This window comes from Cydia pomonella, chromosome 18 (assembly GCF_033807575.1).
Source record: "Cydia pomonella isolate Wapato2018A chromosome 18, ilCydPomo1, whole genome shotgun sequence".
Lineage (NCBI taxonomy): Eukaryota > Metazoa > Arthropoda > Insecta > Lepidoptera > Tortricidae > Cydia > Cydia pomonella.
In genome coordinates, this window is record NC_084720.1 from 15,539,344 (window position 1) to 15,559,118 (window position 19,775).

Here is a 19,775-nt window from a genome sequence, read left to right on the forward strand (position 1 = left end):
GCTTTAAAATTCCGTGTATATTAAACGATGACTTCAATTTTCGGTGATAAAATTTTCGTCGTTTGTAAACATTGCTAAAGGTCCCTGCATACGCTACTACGTGATTCTCCTCGCATTCCAACACATTTTATACAGCGGAAAATGCATATTCGTTAGACGAAGTCTTAAAAGTGATTATATTTGTATGTGCGGTGCGATGCGATTGATAGCAAACGCCGTCGGTATAATGTGATTTCTGTATGTCTACCTTACATAAAACGTGCACTACCTGTCAAAACAAATGGTGCCACAATAGTGGACATTGCAACTATCGCAAGTTACGCAATGTGAATTTTCTCGTTGACGGGGACGTTAAAAAGATATGGGGCAGCGCGTAGTGAGTTCTTGGGACTTGAACAACACCATGCAAGTTTTTCTGTACCCATTCCAGACATAACTCATTGCGTATCGTATATTAAATACTTATAGTTAAAATGGACAGACAACTGCCCATAGGCGTGGTCGCAAAATATGGATATTTTGTTAATCAACACCTGTTGTAATATCGATTACATCTAATGTAATCTGATAACTTAAATCACGGCTCCCAATGATATAAATTAACATAATTAAAGGCCATTTTCATCCATTAAAATCTATCAGCGGCACGATCGTGGTCCCAAATCGTTTTTTAAAGTAGTATTCGAATCAATTCGATTCGATAGATCGGCTTCGAGATTTGGCCACTCAAAACTAGTGATGTGTGTTATTCCGAGAAAAGAGAGTTCCTCATTCCCCGGATATATTTCCAAAAAGGGTAATTAACAATTAAAGAGCCTGATAAAAACTGCACGCTAATTTCTGTGGAATTCTTTCTAATGCTAAAAAAAAACGAAGTATAGTTATAACCTTATTTTATCATTTTTGTTTTGAGTTTAGAGTAATTTAAATGACATTCAATATCTGTTTGGGATTTTGATTAGTGCACTCAATGCCTTTATAAAATAACTGTTGAATAGATTTAAAAAAAAAACCTGTAGATACCATGAACCATGATCTCGCTAATATATAATAATTCCACAAATGTGTATTTAGGCTCGCCTAATGTTACCGAGCATTGATATATTTTCACGAATACAATTTTTTACGTAAGTATCCTGGAGATTTTGCCTCTATTTAAGAATATTCCCAGTTCCCGCCTTGGGAATTGGGCTCCTCATCACTACTCTCGACCACGTGCAATGTGTTCCCACGACGTACTTGCTCTTATCGATCCAATATAAAGTGCATTATTTATTGCAATGCAATCGAGACATCATGGTCAGAATTACGATTGGCTTCTGGACGTCCGTAAACAGACTGGTACAGGCGCGCTCCAATATATGTATCTGTAGTCTGTACGTTACCAGAAAAGGTAATGTTTGAATGAAATGGTTTTGGTACTTTTTCTATTTCATTATTTTACTTTTTATTGAAATTAACATTGGAATTCACAAGGTCCCTGTCACCAAGATTTAAATCTCTGTTTGACATCTTGCCCAAACATTATCTAGAACAGATCCCTCTTTAGCGATTAGGCTGCCTGTTGTCAGTCTCTCTACCTTTAATCAATTGTTTTATCTTTAAGCTGTATCTTTCACTGAAGTGTGTCAATAAAGAGTATTCTATCTAACTTGCCAATAGACCTGTAACATTTTAATAACGTTTTTTTATCATTTATGTCTTCTATCATTTCTATCTTCTCCCTAAATATTGTAAAAAAGTGAAATACTATCTTGATTATTTTTATGAACGCCCAAGAAAATTCAGATAGAAGAAAATTCAATGCTGTAGATAATGTCTTGTCCTTGCGTCGTGATAATAATCATGGGAGAATATATTGAAATGAACTGGGTCGGCGACTACAAAAAGTTTTACAAAATAAGATGTAGAAGACTGCGAAGTCAGGGTGGAGCCGTAGAGGAGGAAAAGTCATTATCAAATCAAATTGGTTGGCAGTACATTATTTTGTTTAATGCCATTTCAAAATACACAATACAATTCAATGCAAGTCCTCTTTATTGCACAAACTCAAAATAACATTTACAGAAAGACATACATAATACATGAAGACACATGTGACAACAGGCGGTCTTATCGCTAAAGAGCAATACATTTGAATTACGTTGGTGTACTGAAAGCCAGAGATACACTAGGGGACAAATGTCGCGCGACAGGTGTCGGCGACACATCAAGCGAAGTCGAGCGATTTCGCTTGACATATCTGGCAACATCACGCCACTTATGTCTGTAGCGACCTCAGGAGAAGTCGTGCGACTTCGCGAAACTTCGCCTGACACACTGGCGATATCGCACGAGTTATGGTACAGTCAGCGTCAAATACTTCGTAGCAGTCAAAGTAGCCAAATAGTTCGGTACACCATATATTTAGTATGGTGTACCGAGCTATTTGGCCACTTTGACTGCTACGAAGTATTTGACGCTGACTGTACACACTGGTAACGTGTGTCGCGATGCGCGATGTTGCCAGACATGTCGAGTGAAGTTGGGCAACGTCGCGCCACTTCACTTGTCCTCTAGAGTATTCCTAGCTGAAGTGTACATCGACTGTCGAGGCCAACAGTACATACTCGTCTAACTAGATAAAATATGAATAGGTAATTCTTGTTCCATCATAGTAATTACCTGGCCTCAGTGATTGCTTTACGTAATTAAAGTCTAGTTACTAGATAAATGCAAATACAGACCTTCACCTTCGTAAATTGGTTGCAATTCATTAGACAGTATGATATCTGTCATGTCTTATCTTGCCTCGTACTGCTTGTACATCGATTGTCATTTTTCCCCGAGAAAGATTATTTATCATAAACATTTTGCTTGTTTACAAATGTAACGGTAAACGAGAATGACATTGTACTTATTTCAGAAATATTACCTACCAGTGAAATACGCAGGCCAGGCCAAACTGGCTATCTGTATTTTATCATGGTGGGTTAAGATGGGTTCATAGAAGGTTAACGATAAAATGTGATAATGATGATGATGATATTCTGTTATCCCTCATCTGGAACAGAGGGCTCTCAGAAGGGATTTCCATTTTTCAGGCCAACTTATGCAGGCCTCCTTTCCATTATTTCCCTTCCTTTTTTCTTTCTTTTCCTTTTTCGATAAATTACAGTTTTTATATTATTGTTTACACGTTTTAATCAAGAGTAAATTTCATGAAAATCCAGGGAGGAAAATGGGGACTATATTTGTAGGTACAGTCGTCCAATATCGTTTTAAACTCATTAAATCTGTTCTAATTCTGTCCACATCGCTACCTGTACCTCTACGCGTTCGAAACGGGATCCGAACCAGAGTTCCATTTCATCTGATCCACTACCGATAAACCGGTATCCATTTCACTTTTTATACATTTATCCAGCTTGTTAACTCGATCATCGATTATACGGAGACTTTATTGAATTATTTGATCGATACTTGTAATTTGATCAATATAGTTTTTACTGTTCAGTAGTTACCTTTACTCTTTGCTTGTATGTATTTCTTGTTCTGATTAGAACTGGATTTTACAGAGAGAATAAGGTTCTCGATTTGGTTTTATTATAATTTTTATAGTTCTTGGTTACGTCATCGTTCCATAAGATTTATAAAAAGTGAATAAACTGCGGACATATTCGATAACGGAAAACTAACGGAAATTGTGTTCCATTACCATGTAAATTAAATTGTCGTTAACAAAAGTACAGTGTTATTGTAATATATTCTGCAAAATATTGCGTACGTATTTGTTACAGCAGAAGTGATTCTCAACACCGTTGGGTTATCCAAAGAAGCATTCCAAATGAAAATTTCTCCCAGCTTACAGATATGCTTAAATTCTTACATTACCGTAAAAGTCGTAAACCCACCCCACTATGGTTCGCAATCTCCCAACTCTTTGGTCGAAAACTAAGTCCAATATTCTAGTTTTGGTAAGACTATTAGAAAGAACCAATTCTAAGATGAAATATTTTCATAGATGAGTGAACAAACTAATAAAAACCGAAAACAACGTTGGTATGGAAATGGATACTTAATTTTAATTACGTATTGAGCTCGTGGATCATTTTGTAGTATTGGGCATCGTCTTGAACTTGCGAGTTATTCTCTTTTAGGTGGATATCTTCCAGCGTTTCCTGTCTTGCGCCAGCTCTTTGACTTTTTGGTACGACACGATCCCAACTTTTTATTTCAATTGACGTAAGTAACTGCGTCTGGGTTTTCCTCTACCTCGCTTATGTCCTATCCGCCCCTCCAGGATAGTTTTCAAGAAATGGCCGTATCGTTTTAAATGTCCAATCATTTTGCTTTACTTAGGTAGTTTTACGGCACTTACCTGATTCTACAGTAGCATTCTTTCTTTCAACTGGCCTATTTTACAAAGTACTTAATAGCCTATAATTAATTAGAAACTCAGGTTTCGGAACAAGTGCCGTCATTAGAAGAGCCACAGCCACGCTTTCATGTCACCACGGCCGTTTGTTGCTTTCCACGAGGTGATTCCCTTAATTGCTTTACATGCTTGCTTTCTTAATTAGTGTCGTATCTATTACTCGCTCATTACCTATTTAAATATTATCTAAATTTTGTATAATATTTCATAGCTGATTTTTATTTTGCTGACGATTTTTTTATGTTTACAAGCGCTATTTTAAGTCATGTCCACAGCGTTACGAAAATGTACCTATGGTATTTGCGTAACTCCACGGGGAGTTACATACATTGTTTTCGGGATAAATTTTTATTTTATATTTATCTCGCCCAAAATGAGCTCTTCAAACCAGCCAAATCTAACATCAAAAAAATTATCTACAGCAAAATAAAATCGGTCCTTCAGTCAAATCCAATTATAAACCGCGATCTATAAAGAATCTTGCACTTTATGCAATTGTTGAAAAACTGTTTGGTATTTTGCCCGTCTGCGGTGTACTCGGTTGTAAATTTAGAATATTAGTACATTAAATACATAGAATTATGTATTTGTTTTACAGCGTGAAGTTGTCACAAGTTACTTAATAATATAGGTAAGTAGTAATCAACTATATTTTGTTATTCAGTCCCGTCAGCCAGGCGACAATAGTAACACATTTGTTAGAATAAATCTTCTAGCACGTTGTATTATTGTGGATGGTAGATGAAATTGGCTTATAAATAAATTCACAGATTTAACTATTTAACTGAAACATTTAGAAACAAATAAATATAAATATTGTATCAAAACTTATAAACTAAACTAAATTTTAATAATCGAAATTAATAACAATCGCCGCTTTTTGTCTTTTTCGCTGTCCTAATTCGCCTACCCTTGATCTCATTAGAAAAAACCCTAAATCTAAACAAAAAAAAATTCACCCCTCGGCATGGTGCCGTAGGTGCTGGCAGCATTACCCCGCTGGATTGCAATACGAATGCGCTGTGCGAGGAAGCTGCCAGCCGTCGGTCCCCACTAGCATCCACCACAAAAATGCATGTTCGGTAAATTTAAATGCCATAAAACCAGGATTCAAAGAGTGACCCAGGCGACCTGTAGCCATGGCGACCAGTGACAAGAAAAAGTTGATTCACCCAGTACTAACTATAGATATGCTGATATAAGATTAATATTTGTTTTTGACGATGTGTTAATTTACCTTTGCTTGATTAACTTAAGTAGTAATTAATGTGTTTCTTAAATTGCCGTTTATCGTTTTTATTGTAGTGATAAGAGAATATTTTATGTTCTGGCGGTATGTTTACTTCAATCTATTCTGAATTATGTATTTCTAGTTGGCCGACAAAGATTCCTACCGTATATAATTTTTGTTTGTCCATGTCGCATTTAGATAATGTACATACATTGTACATAGCTGGGAGAATCAACTTTTTAGCGTCACTCGTTGCCATGGTTACGATTAGTTGTCCAGGGGACAAAAGTTCATTGAAATACTGATTTTATGCTACTTAAATGTATCAAACTCGTGTTTTTGTGGTCGTTATAACCAATGTCCATAATGGGCCCCCTACTAAGCATGTTAATAGAACGGCATACAACGTCTCTTCAAACAAACTGTGCCACTGTTGTCCCTTGGACAACGGGACAGGATAACAAAACAAAAAAAGTTGATTCACCCAGCTAATAAAAGTAATAAGCCACAATGCAATTATACACGTATTAAGGTATGTAATGTTTATTTGTTTAAATTGCATTGTATTAATACTAAAAATCATAAAAGTTACATTTATGAGTAAATAAATATTATAGGACATTATTACACAAATAGACTAAGTCCCACAGTAAGCTCAATAAGGCTTGTGTTATGTTGTGGGTACATAGACAACGATAATATAATATTTATAAATACCTACTTAAATACATGGGAAACATTCATGACTCAGGAACAAATATCCGTGCTCATCTCACAAATAAATTGCCCTTACCGGGATTAGAACCCGGGACCATCGGCTTCATAGGCAGGGTCACTGACAAATATTACTGCAGGCTTCATTGAATGTCACCTTCACAGTCGCGAACTCCACTTGAAATCGAAAGGTATAATATATGTGTTACACCAGCCACTGAATAAATACATGTTGGATATCTCATACTGAGCAACTTTTACTATCGCACCAACCCTGAGATCGCGTAAAAAAAATTACTCCCATACATTTTGGCTGGCTGATGTTATCTTGTACGGTCACGTCTGATATCGATACGGACAAAGTGCCAAAAACATGTATACACTAACTTAATATATGGGCAATTAGGTCGCGTATACATATTTTTGGCACGTTTTTCGTATCGATATTTTCAGACGTGACTGTATGGGAGAGTCAATTTTTTTATCGCGATTTCGGGGTTGGTCTCATAATAAAAAGATGCTCAGTATATGCTACGTGTACCCACCCCACTTTTTGCCGTTTATACTGTCCTAATTCGTGTACCCTTGACCTCACTATTTTACGGAATAGTTCCAATTTGTGGAAAGCGTACACTCATATCGGAAGCAACCGTGTCATTGCCGCATTGTTCTATTTATACTTTTATGCGGGCGTTCCAATGTTTTACTTTATTTATAGTCTACTTTAAAATAATCTTTGTGGTTTGCTATTATTTTTAGGCTGCTTTGAACTTGAACAATATTATTTGCACTATTAGTTCATTATAATTTTCATTATCATTAAAATAGAATGGCATTTGTTTTCTAGTATTAAAACAAGCCTTAATTATCTATCTAAAATGAAAATGGTTAATGTCTTAATAGTTACTATTATGTTTGGGAGAGGACACTGACTTCTGTAACACAGGTTTTTACGTAGCTCAGAAGTCAGGGACTTCAACACTAAAATGTACTTACCTTAATGCCAATAAAATAAAATAAATATTTTATTTTTATTATCTTTTCATTATATTTGGAAATGTAACATGTTTTAATTATAGAACCTTGTATTTCACATTTCTGTTATTTACAGCTACTGCTTAGTAAGTATATTAGTGAGTCTGATTTGTACAAGAATGCTCAGATTATCAACATTTTTTGTATTTTTATTCTGCTCCGTTGTCAGAAGGACAATGCAAAATGTAACATGTTTTAATTATTGAACCTTGTATTTCGCATTTCTGTTGTTTACAGGCGTAGTGCTTAGTAAGTATATTAGTGAGTCTGATTTGTACAAGAATGTTTAGATCATCAACTTTTTTGTATTTTTATTCTGTTCCGTTATCAGAAGGACAACAGATACAGTTTGTTAGAATAAATATTTTATAACGCTCTCATATAATAGTCCAGTCCGGATGAATGATGACAGATGGGCTAAAATAGCCACTAGCTGGCATCCCCAGTGTAGTCGTGGCAGAGGCAGACCGAGAAAGAGATGGCGGGACGACTTGGATGCGTTTCAGCGGGACTGGCGGGATCTTGCTCAGCACAGGGAGGGTTAAAAAGCTAGAGGGGAGGCCTTTGCGTGTGGACAGTGGGACACACAGATAGCCTAATAAAATAAAATAAAAGTAGATAGTCCATTATCATCATTATGAAAATGACTAAAAATACCGGAAAATGCCTATTTGGTAAAATAAATACAATAAAATCAATATTTTAACTGTCATGTTTTCATCTAGACTACTAACCATAACTATGACAACGAATAACACTAAAAAGTTGATACATCCGATTAAATTAATTACGATTTCGAAAAATTCCCTACTTACGCACTAAGGATAAATACATCATAAATTGTCCGTTTACGGTAGTCTGACATCAAAACCATTCTAAAATTAAAATACTCCACGTTTTACTACTCGGAGCTTACTTGTGAGCCATTCGTTCACCCCGTGTCACTTTGTTTTACTACCGCATCATTAATGGCGGTCTCTGTACACTTAATATCTTTTACTGCGCCGTCTGTTGATTAGATTACTTGTCACTAGATCGCTCATCCATTCCACACACAGCGAAATCCATTTCTAACAGATGGCCTAAACGAAAACCGGAATTTCTCTGTCCCTCCATCGTTCTTCCATATTCGTTCGTAGTAGAGAGGCAGATAACGTAATTTCGATTTTTAGTTTTCGTGTTAGGCCCTCAGATCTCAAATAATGACTAAAATAGTAGGTTACGGGTAAAAATAGCTACAATTCTATCAATTTATAATTATTGATAGATTTCGTTTGATTTTTTCGAATTTTTAATTATTATAGGAGTTAGAGGCATTTAAAAATTTGTGTGAAAGCTGTTTTTCGCTCCTTATTTTCATAATAATACAAAAATCAAAAAAAGTCAAACGTAGCGGCATAGCTATGGTTAACATACATCAAATTATGTAAAAATATTTTCCAAAATATCAATATCTAGAAGGTAAATGGGGACTACGTTTGTATAGAGAGTCGGCCGTCCTCTTTCCTCTTACGACTAAATTACTTAATAAAATCTTTCAGAATTGTTATATAGCATCAAAACCTACGTCTAGTTTAAGTTTGCGGTCATATCAAAAATACACACACTGTCTATGGGTATGAGTGTACATTTATGGGAGGTACATATGGGTATACATTTAAATAAATGACACGTCAAATTGCATGTCCACAGTAGATAAATTAGTTGTGAACGCGAGCCGCTATCTACATAGATTGGTATATGCTCCATCTCGTAGATGTTAATCCACGGCTGTCTGTCTCGTATCTCGTCTCACAGAAATAGCTTTTCTGTACTAAGCTATGGTGGGTATAATACAACATATAATCCTTTCTTGCCTTAGGAAAGTCAAGGATACAAGGTGACATTATGCCTATTTATAGTGTGAATAATTCTTTACTAACTATGTAGTCTGTAATTCCGTATCCTGTCTCGTGTCTTCCATATAAGTATTTAAACGATAATACTTATAAATGATGTGAGTACTTAGTAATTTCAAGGTGAAATAGTAGCCTGATTTGACATTTAATACCTATCTAGAAAAAACCGGGCAAGTGCGAGTCGGACTCGCGCACGAAGGGTTCCGTACCATTTATGACGTATTAAAAAAACTACTTACTAGATCTCGTTCAAACCAATTTTCGGTGGAAGTTTGTATGGTAATGTATATCATATATTTTTTCAGATTTTTCATTCTGTTATTTTAGAAGTTACAGGGGGGGGGGGGGGACACACTTTTTTTTCACTTTGGAAGTGTCTCTCGCGCATACTATTCAGTTTAGAAAAAAAATGATATTAGAAACCTACATATCATTTTTGAAGACCTATCCATAGATACCCCACACGTATCGGTTTAATGAAAAAAATTTTTTTTTTAAATTTTGTGGCGTATTAAAAAAACTACTTACTAGATCTCGTTCAAACCAATTTTCGGTGGAAGTTTGCATGGTAATGTATATCATATATTTTTTTTAGATTTTTAATTCTGTTATTTTAGAAGTTAGAGGGGGGGACACAAATTTTTTTCACTTTGGAAGTGTCTCTCGCGCAAACCATTCAGTTTAGAAAAAGATGATATTAGAAACCTCAATATCATTTTTAAAGACCTATCCATAGATACCCCACATGTATGGGTTTGATGAAAAGAGATTTTTCGAGTTTCAGTTCTAAGTATGGGGAACCCCCAAAATTTATTGTTTTTTTTCTATGTTTGTGTAAAAATCCAAATGCGGTTCGTAGAATACATCTACTTACCAAGTTTGAACAGTATAGCTCTTATAGTTTCGGAAAAAAGTGGCGGTGACATAATCGGACAGACAGACGGACATGACGAATCTATAAGGGTTCCGTTTTTTGCCATTTGGCTACGGAACCCTAAAAAGGAGTAAATTGACCTTAGATATTCAGTAGCTAGGTCAGAGTAACGATATTTACGATATGTATAGTTTTTTTTATGTATCTCTTGCATTACTTGTACACAAACGTCTTCACAAGCCAACCTTCGTAACAAACTACTGACAATAAGGTCGTGTATTATAGTATTTTATACAATCGTGATATAATAGAGAGCTTTTCAGTCGAGTACCGTCTCTAGGCAACGAATCTTGCTGAGTTGCCTAAGTAAGGTACACGATTGAAAATCTTGATTATGTCACTGTTTTATAGGTACAATACTTTTTCTACGAGTCGTCTAAAATAATACTTTTTTAAACTATAAAACCTAAATAGTTGATGAAAATTGGTATCTCAGTAGACAATAATGTAGACAAACGTGCGACTTCCGCCCGCGCCCGTTTAGTCTTTTCTATGGGAGCGCGGCGGCACGTGATGGGTAATTTTTTTTTCAGTTGACTACAGCGTATCGAAATGAATGTTGTACTTTTCATGTATGGACTACATGAAAAGTACGCAATTATAGTTTGGTATACGAAATCTTAATTCAACCATTACAGTCGACGAGTAGAAAAATATATTATTGGATCTTTGGCTCTTAAATATGTTTATTAAATGAACCGTACGGTCGTCATGAGATATCGGAGCGGCCTAGGAGCTCAAAAAGCGGCCAAGTGCGAGTCGGACTCGCGCATGAAGGGTTCCGTACAATTTAAGACGTATTAAAAAAAAATCTTCTTACTAGATGTTGTTCAACATTTTACCACTTTGGACACACATTTTACCACTTTGGAAGTGTCTCTCGCGCAAACTATTCAGTTTAGAAAAAAATGATATTAGGAACCTAAATATCATTTTTGAAGACCTATCAATAGATACCCCACACGCATATGTTTGATGAAAAAATTTTTTTTAAAATTTTATGACGTATTAAAAAAAAACTACTCACTAGATCTCGTTCAAACCAATTTTCGGTGGAAGTTTGCATGGTAATGTATATCATATATTTTTTTTAGATTTTTCATTCTGTTATTTTAGAAGTTACAGGGGGGGGGACACACTTTTTTTCACTTTGGAAGGTTCTCTCGCGCAAACTATTCAGTTTAGAGAAAAATGATATTAGAAACCTTAATATCATTTTTGAAGACCTATCCATAGATACCCCACACGTATGGGTATGATGAAAAAAATTTTTTTTTTTTTAATTTCATGACGTATTAAAAAAAAACTACTTACTAGATCTCGTTCAAACCAATTTTCGGTGGAAGTTTACATAGCAATGTATATCATATATTTTTTTTAGATTTTTCATTCTGTTATTTTAGAAGTTACGGGGGGGGGGATACACTTTTTTTCACTTTGGAAGGTTCTCTCGCGCAAACTATTCAGTTTAGAAAAAAATGATATTAGAAACCTTAATATCATTTTTGAAGACCTATCCATAGATACCCCACACGTATGGGTATGATGAAAAAATTTTTTTTTTTAAATTTCATGACGTATTAAAAAAAAACTACTTACTAGATCTCGTTCAAACCAATTTTCGGTGAAAGTTTACATAGCAATGTATATCATATATTTTTTTTAGATTTTTCATTCTGTTATTTTAGAAGTTACGGGGGGGGGACACACTTTTTTTTCACTTTGGAAGTGTCTCTCGCGCAAACTATTCATTTTAGAAAAAAATGATATTAGAAACCTCAATATCATTTTTGAAGACCTATCCATAGATACCCCACACGTATGGGTTTGATGAAAAAAGATTTTTTGAGTTTCAGTTCTAAGTATGGGGAACCCCCAAAATTTATTGTTTTTTTTCTATTTTTGTGTGAAAATCTTAATGCGGTTCATAGAATACATCCACTTACTAAGTTTGAACAGTACAGCTCTTATAGTTTCGGAAAAAAGTGGCTGTGACAGAATCGGACAGACAGACGGACATGACGAATCTATAAGGGTTCCGTTTTTTGCCATTTGGCTACGGAACCCTAAAAACGGCTTTGAATATACGAGTTCCTAACTAGTATTTATGAGACACACGGGCGTGTTAGGTCCAATTCTATTTAGTCTCAACGCGATTCTTTGTATAAAACAATTATTGATGTTTTTCTTTCTAAATCGCGCAATTGACTAAAATAAACTAGTTACTACTCGTAATAAAGCTAATTTAAGTAAAAAACACGCAGTTCTAGAAGAGATGAGCGCAGAAATTTGCAGCCGCATCATGGACTATCTCGTTCGTTTACTAAAACAATTAGCCTACTTTACTTTAGCCATATCATTCGCTACCTGCAACTCGTTAATTATAATCAACATTACAGTTTGCATTCTCCTCACATTGCATGATTATGGCACATTTGATCACAATTCGGGGACGAGTTAAGGTTCGATTGCGATCGCAACAGCGTTACTGTTGCTGCAGCTTTGACGCGGGCGATGTCACTGCCAATTTCTTTGGTATATTGCGTTGCTGTCGTTGTCGTACTGCTGTCGTCAGTAAAGGGCCCACTGATTAACGGTCCGCCGGACGGTACCGGCCCGTCAGTAGTTCGGAACTGTCACCTTTTTGTTCTAACTGACAAGCCGATACCGTCCGGCGGACTGTTAATCAGTGGGCTACTTTAGAATGTTAAATCCGCCGCTCATTTTATCAAGGAGATTCACTGTTACTGCCCGCGTAAACGCTACAGTATGGACGTTGCAACTGTGTTGCAGTCACGATCGTACTGTAACCTTAATACATCGTAGTATCCGTGTTGGAAAGAAAGCGTCTTATCGGACTACGGTTGGTGCATCGCAAGGTATTTATAGTAAAAACATGGGTCGTATTGGGAGTGTTGTGATCATAGACATATATATGAATGGATTCCGAGGCACCCTGAGGGGTTTTCTTACTTGTCCTTTACATTTTAATATAAGTTAAGCAAATGAAAACAATAGAATATTAAGTACCTACTTTGCTAATCCGCGTAAAAATAACGTGCTAGTCAATCAGTGCTAACCGTTATGCTTACTTGCATGCAAATAATGTTCCCACCCTCCCACCGCAAAAATAAATACATAAAGAAACACGCAAAAAAATATAAAAAAAAACATGTAAAAATATGCAAGTAAGTATAACGGGTTAGCACTGATTGACTAGCACGTTATTTTTTCGCGGATTAGCAAAGTAATATTTTTTGTCTTAATTAGTATGGATTTCCGCAAAGTAACGCCTGATTCTGTTCATTATAAGTTAAGCATATGGGACTAGAACAATCATTTATATATACAATTACGATTAGGTTAACTCATAGTATAAGCTACATAGAATACAACTGGAGGTCCGGGGACTAACTTACAATGCAACATGACGGTGTAATGTAGGTACAGATCAGGAGCCTCACCACAACTGTCTTAGTAGTGTCAAACTGAGATATTCGCTAACGTCTACGTAACTTTCTTTCTGTATATATACATATCGCTCGCAATATTATAAGAGTACGAGCATATTCGCTAGTGTGCGTAACTTACATTGAATGTAAGTTACGCACACTAGCGAATATGTTAGTGTCAAACTGGTGAGTGGTGGTAGTCGTACAAATCACTTACAGATTCGAGAATTCCATTATCGGTCAGTTGATAGGTCGGTCGGCGGATATATCTAGCTGCAGGTAACATTAACAAGCGAATTTCATGACTCGGCAAATGGATCATGTGTGAGAAGGGAGGAATACAATCAAACATTACTACAGATCAGCCGTCACATTAATACAACCAAATATATTTGTTCTCATCATCTTTACCGATATTCAAACTCGGCCCACCATTTGTAAGCAGAATCACTGAAATAAGCGGTCGTCAAAGTTGACAATTCCCTAAAAACAAAACGAGTATTTTGTTATGGCACTGTTAAAATTCATTGACTTCATCGATAATCGTATATGTCTGTGGCCGTGAACGAGTTTATGCAACTCTCTTGTTATGATTTGCATAATAATTATTAATTAATACACGCAGTGTTTAATGGCCAGTCATTTGTCTTTTACCGAGATATCATCTATTATTACTGGGGAGTAATTGGTTTGAGTGATAAGGGCTATTTACTAATGTTTATGGGTGTTATCGCATAATACATTCTCTGTTTTCTTTTTACATATCTGAAAATTTTGATGGTACTAAATCAAGATAATCCAATGCTAAGATTAAAAATGCGTCTGTTGTTCATTATAAATATCATAAAAGCTCCGTCAACAATTTGGTTATATTAATCTATCTAAACCAGTAATAAAGAGTATCTTGAATAATGATAAATGTCGCTATTGAAATTGTGTGCAATAATCTTGAGTCTTTTCTGGAAACTTGTGTTTCTAAAGAAGACTTATATTAAAACATTTTCGCTATAATAACCCGAGTCTAAAATCTGACGCTAGTCCTAAATGAAGTAAGTGGTTGTGACGATGAACCTCCGAAAGAAGAGGTCTTTACTAACTCTAATTACTTACAAGGAGGATTGAGATCCAATGGTTTTCAAATTGTATAATGTTTAACCTAATTCTTTTTTTTATCATTTTCACTAATTGTGAGCTTGTACAAGTATCTTCGTTAGTCTTTTATCCTTATAAATTGTACTTTCATTGGCTCCAATAGACCCGACCGGTCGTAAAGCAATATCGAAGAAAGTTTGCTCAAGCAACTAATAAACTGGATGATATACAAAAAATATGACAAACCTGATGAAATTTCTCCAAGATCGGAATCAACGGTTAATACCTGGCTTTGACAAGATAACACCACAGCCGTCAAAGATTGAATGATGTATGGCGTAAACAGTTGGGAGAAGATGATATATTAATAAATTAAACAGTAGTTGGTTCGCAAGTTTATGGTTCCGTGTAAACCATTCGAAAATGCAGTGTTAACAGTGTTTTTCGTAGAATGAATTTGGAAATTTAAGCGGTACTTTTTTGAAAACAAAATGAAATTGAAATGTCTTTGGAATGAAATATCCATGCATCAAGTTTTTGTGTTTATGAAAGTAGGTTTTTGTAGCATTTTTTTAGCCATTTAATTAATGATTTTATTATTCAAGTTTTAAACCCAACAAACATTTGTATAAATTTAAAACATACAAGCGTAAGTCTAGAGTAACTTTTTGAGTTATTCTCTGCTCTGATATTAGTTCTGCTCAAATATTTCTCATAATTAAGAAGTATCGTTGAAAGGAAGCAATTGCCAATTAACTTAAGTTATCTTTTGCGATCATTCCTTCTTGTCATTATGGATAAAATCACCGCCAGTAATATTTGAACTGTCCACGGAACCGTCTGTAGACGGATTTTCCTTGCCCGCTTTTCCATCGACATCATCGATTGTTATTTATTAGAGCGATGTATCGATGCGTAGCTTTGTATCGATTGCGATCGCAATGGGTGCGGAACGGGCGCCATGACACAGGAATTATAATTTGAACTGAGATACATGACAGCTGTCGGTGGACTCAGGAATGATAATGTGATTTGAAAACTGACGTTGTTTTGTGCTCTATTTAACACGACATTGATGACAGCCAACATCACGTTCACGTTAGACAAATTAAACGGCTCCTTACTCGGCTTACTCACCAATCCGTTTGGACTACACGACAATAAGTATTGGAACTTCGTCAACTCAAATGGAATTTATAATTTAAAGAAGTTCAATTCTAGTGACCCCTATTTGCTGTTTATTTTATTCAATACGTAAAACCTGTTTCCATGACTCCCTTCAAGCGAAATTCTGTGTGTTCCAAAATATGCAGTTATAACCCACGCATAGCAATGTTTACAAACACAATGATTCATGAATGTGTACATATCGCGCAGTATATTTCACCGTTGCTAACCAAATCTTGTTTACTTCTACTATTAGCTTGGTATTAAGTCAACTCAATACAGCAATTTCGACCGTTTTATGTAAATGGACACACTTAGGTATAGGTTCTTTTCGTCTTTGACTTCGTTTGCTTGTTAGCATTTGCTTTCTCTTGGTTATCTATTTTTGAGTTTAGTTAAATTACAATTTGCACAAATCGATTCAAAAGTCATTAAAGAAACTATTTTAAGTGGAGTTGTAGATACAAACAAGGCACTAAAAGCTTTTACTGCAGGTACATTTACGATAAGTGTACGTAAAATAAATTAGCTGTTTGAAGTGATTTGATTCGTATAGTGGCGGAAATATAGATGCAAAAAAAGTACTTTCCGCACACTTTTAATACAATAAATATTGCGGTATACTCCTAATATATTCAGAAAGTGATTATATGATAATACATTGATGACACAAACCACTGACTACCGCAGGTCCTATTACGATATGGAGTTTAACTTGGATCTTACCTTGAATACCTACATAGTATTACCTACCATATTTAGTTCACTAGAGTTTGTATTTTTCATTAAATCTTGTCCGTTTTGTTTTCTATATCTACTAAAATTCTTACTATGGTCACGTACTGGCTTCAGGTTTCTGTATAGATACATCAACATTTTACATTGAGCATCGGTTGCTCTAATTTCCAATTCGGTGTCAATGAAAAACCTAATTCAGATTCGCGAATATCGATATGTAGTGCGCGTGCGACCCGACCCTGGACCGTATCAACAAGGCTACAATCTACAATTCTACTACATTATAATTCACAATGCTCACAACCAGCATCAGTCTGAACTCTGACTGCACACAGTTGTTAAGATTCTGTGGGTCATATTATACTAGTACTTATACGAATAAGTCACAGGAAAATATTTCGCAAATTCGCTTTTATGGTTGCGACAGCAGATGTTATTCTTCCTTTACAGAGTCGAAAACTAAAGTGAACCAGAAGAGCGCTCTTTATTTACGCATATTTCTTACCAATGTCGAGGTCATTTTACACTGATTCTATAGAGGACTCGACTCTACCTCGTCCGCGCAAACAAAACACACGGCCTGCAGTTATCCTCGTTATGACATCGCTTATCTCTAGGGTCAAAGACACTATCGAGATACGGGATGTTACTGTGCCACTTTCAGCGTTTGGTTTGGGCCATGTGTCCTTACTATGTACTTACACGCATTTCCTGAGATTATTTGGATCCAATTGTTTACTCTGCATTATTGCTTGTTTGCAATGGCTTTAATTTGTTTTACATTTGTTCATGTAGCGTGTTTCCCTAAAAGCTGATTTCAATCACGAGACTTAAGTAAATATATCGAGAGAAGATAGAACAATATATATACTCGTAGTATACATATATATATTAAATTGTCTGATTGCGCGCGAGATACTAGATCGTCCTTGACATTGCAATATACAATAAGACTTTGATGACTCACAATAAGACTTACCAAATAAAGCTTGCTAAGTACGCGTACATGCGTAGGCTATACTTCTGTATTTTTTTCAGACTTAGTACTATATACATATAGTAAATACCCCTATAATGGAACAGGCACCAGTAATAGGATGGTATTGACAAATCCTGTAAAATAAGGATTTAGCATCAGTTTTTAAACACTGGCAATATTTTACCATAAACAAGAGCCATAGAGCTGCTTAAGTTTGATGTTTCATAGATTTTTCTTTATTTTAAAATTAATAGCGCCATTCATCCCATGACCAGCAAAAAACCATTGTTTTTATTTGGTAATAACATTGAAACCATTTGCAGTATCTTTCATTAAATATACATTGAAAATATAATAAACGAATAGAACATTCAACTTTTAACGCATAAAGTGGTAGAAATTTTACAGGTGCCGAGAAAATATCAAAATACTCCAAATTTTCTCTTTAATGTCCCATAACTGGTGCCGTTAACATAGTTTATATAAATAATAGTTAAATAATAATTCGATAATCTCTACGACCTATGAAAATTATTTTGTATATGTGACCTGATAGTTGTTATTACCATTGATTGTTGAAGAAACGCAAATAAGTGTTTTTAAAGATTTGCGAATGTGTTGAATTATTCATTATATTCAGTAACCTTAAAGTTTAAAAAAATGTTTGAATTATGCCTCTTTGCACTGCCCAGTGTTTGCCCAGTACGGAGACTGAACGGTAAATGTAGGTTATTTATAACTTAAACGTCTCAGCTGTTGTGGGTTACGATTTGATCGCCGACCTATTGTGGAAACAGTTCTTCATAAAGTCGTTAAACAACATAATTGGCTTTTACGGCGCGAATTAAACGGGCATTAGTAACTGAAGTAGAAACAGCTGGGGACAAAAGATAAAACAATTCTACGTAGGTAGCTCTACCAATTAAATTAAAATAATTAAAGCTCGACAGTACCATAGCTAAAGTCCGGGAATGTGGAAAATAGAGACACCAGCTATTATAGAATATACGTGAATACTCGAGATAATATATACTTATGTAGAAAAAGAAGTTTAGTAAACAATTCAAGAGTACATGTTAACGTTATACATAATGGAGGGATACAAGGTACTGTAAGGGATACGTCCTAGCAGGGAGGATGACAAACACTCGTGGCAGTTTAAACATATATTTTATTAAACTTTTGTAGCTACTTTACAATATTCGTCTAGTCTTAATAACGGCCTATTCTGAAATGTCCAACAGAACGTAGTGATTGCTCTTTGGGAATGTCCGCTCGAATACCCGTTCCATCTGACAACTAGGTCTGATTCTAAATTCTGTATGTAACTGTTGCCAGTCACCAATCAAGAGGCTGTAAAGATTGCAAACCTTTATAGTACATTGGAACTTATTTTGCTTTAAAGCCCCACTTAGACCAGAAACTTACTCTGTCGAGAGATCGTTAGATTAAAGAAATAGGTATGTAGTGATACTGATGATTATATGCAAAAATATTTTTTTGCTCGCATGTTTAACACATGTTATTTTGCAAAGAGTGTCACGTGCTCATCTGCTCATTTAACTATGATAATAAAATATCAACTCATGTGTATAGAAATTGTAAAGTCTACTATACAATTTGGATATGTCCCACACTAGTTTGGATACCTATGTGTGACTGAATTCATTTATTTGTCCTCAGATGTGCCTTACGGAATGGATCCACCTCCGAGACCACAAGAGTGGTCGTCCACGGGAACTAATGGGTAGAGAAATACCCACCTGGGTATGGGAGGCCTACAGAGTGGTAGGCGTGTTCCTGTTCGGCTGCGCCTGCCAGCAGCTCACCACTGACATCGCCAAGTACACCATCGGAAGGCTGCGGCCGCACTTCTTTGATGTAAGTATATATTGCTGTCAATAACCATTTGTTTCCGGTCACACCTTTGGAAATGCAAGCGTTCATAGATTTACTAGGTGTATTTTTTATGGCAATTATAGTGTTTGTAAGAAGCGTCGGTCGGCCTATGTTACGGCATAAGGACTGCGCCAAGCGAGACATGCACGCCTTCAACATCCCTGTTCATAAATGGGAGGAGCTTGCCAAGGACAGAGATAAGTGGCGCAAACTGGTGTT

General features: G+C 35.7%; 1 protein-coding gene across 1 annotated transcript in view; it reads left to right on the forward strand.

Annotated features, from left to right (window-relative positions):
* Nucleotides 1-19,775, forward strand: part of LOC133527560 (putative phosphatidate phosphatase) — a 101,521-nt gene that overhangs the window by 45,779 nt on the left and 35,967 nt on the right. Inside the window, exon 3 of the mRNA XM_061864616.1 lies at nucleotides 19,341-19,538. Within this exon, the coding sequence (XP_061720600.1) occupies nucleotides 19,341-19,538 (198 nt within the window). The remainder of the gene's footprint in view (nucleotides 1-19,340; nucleotides 19,539-19,775) is intronic.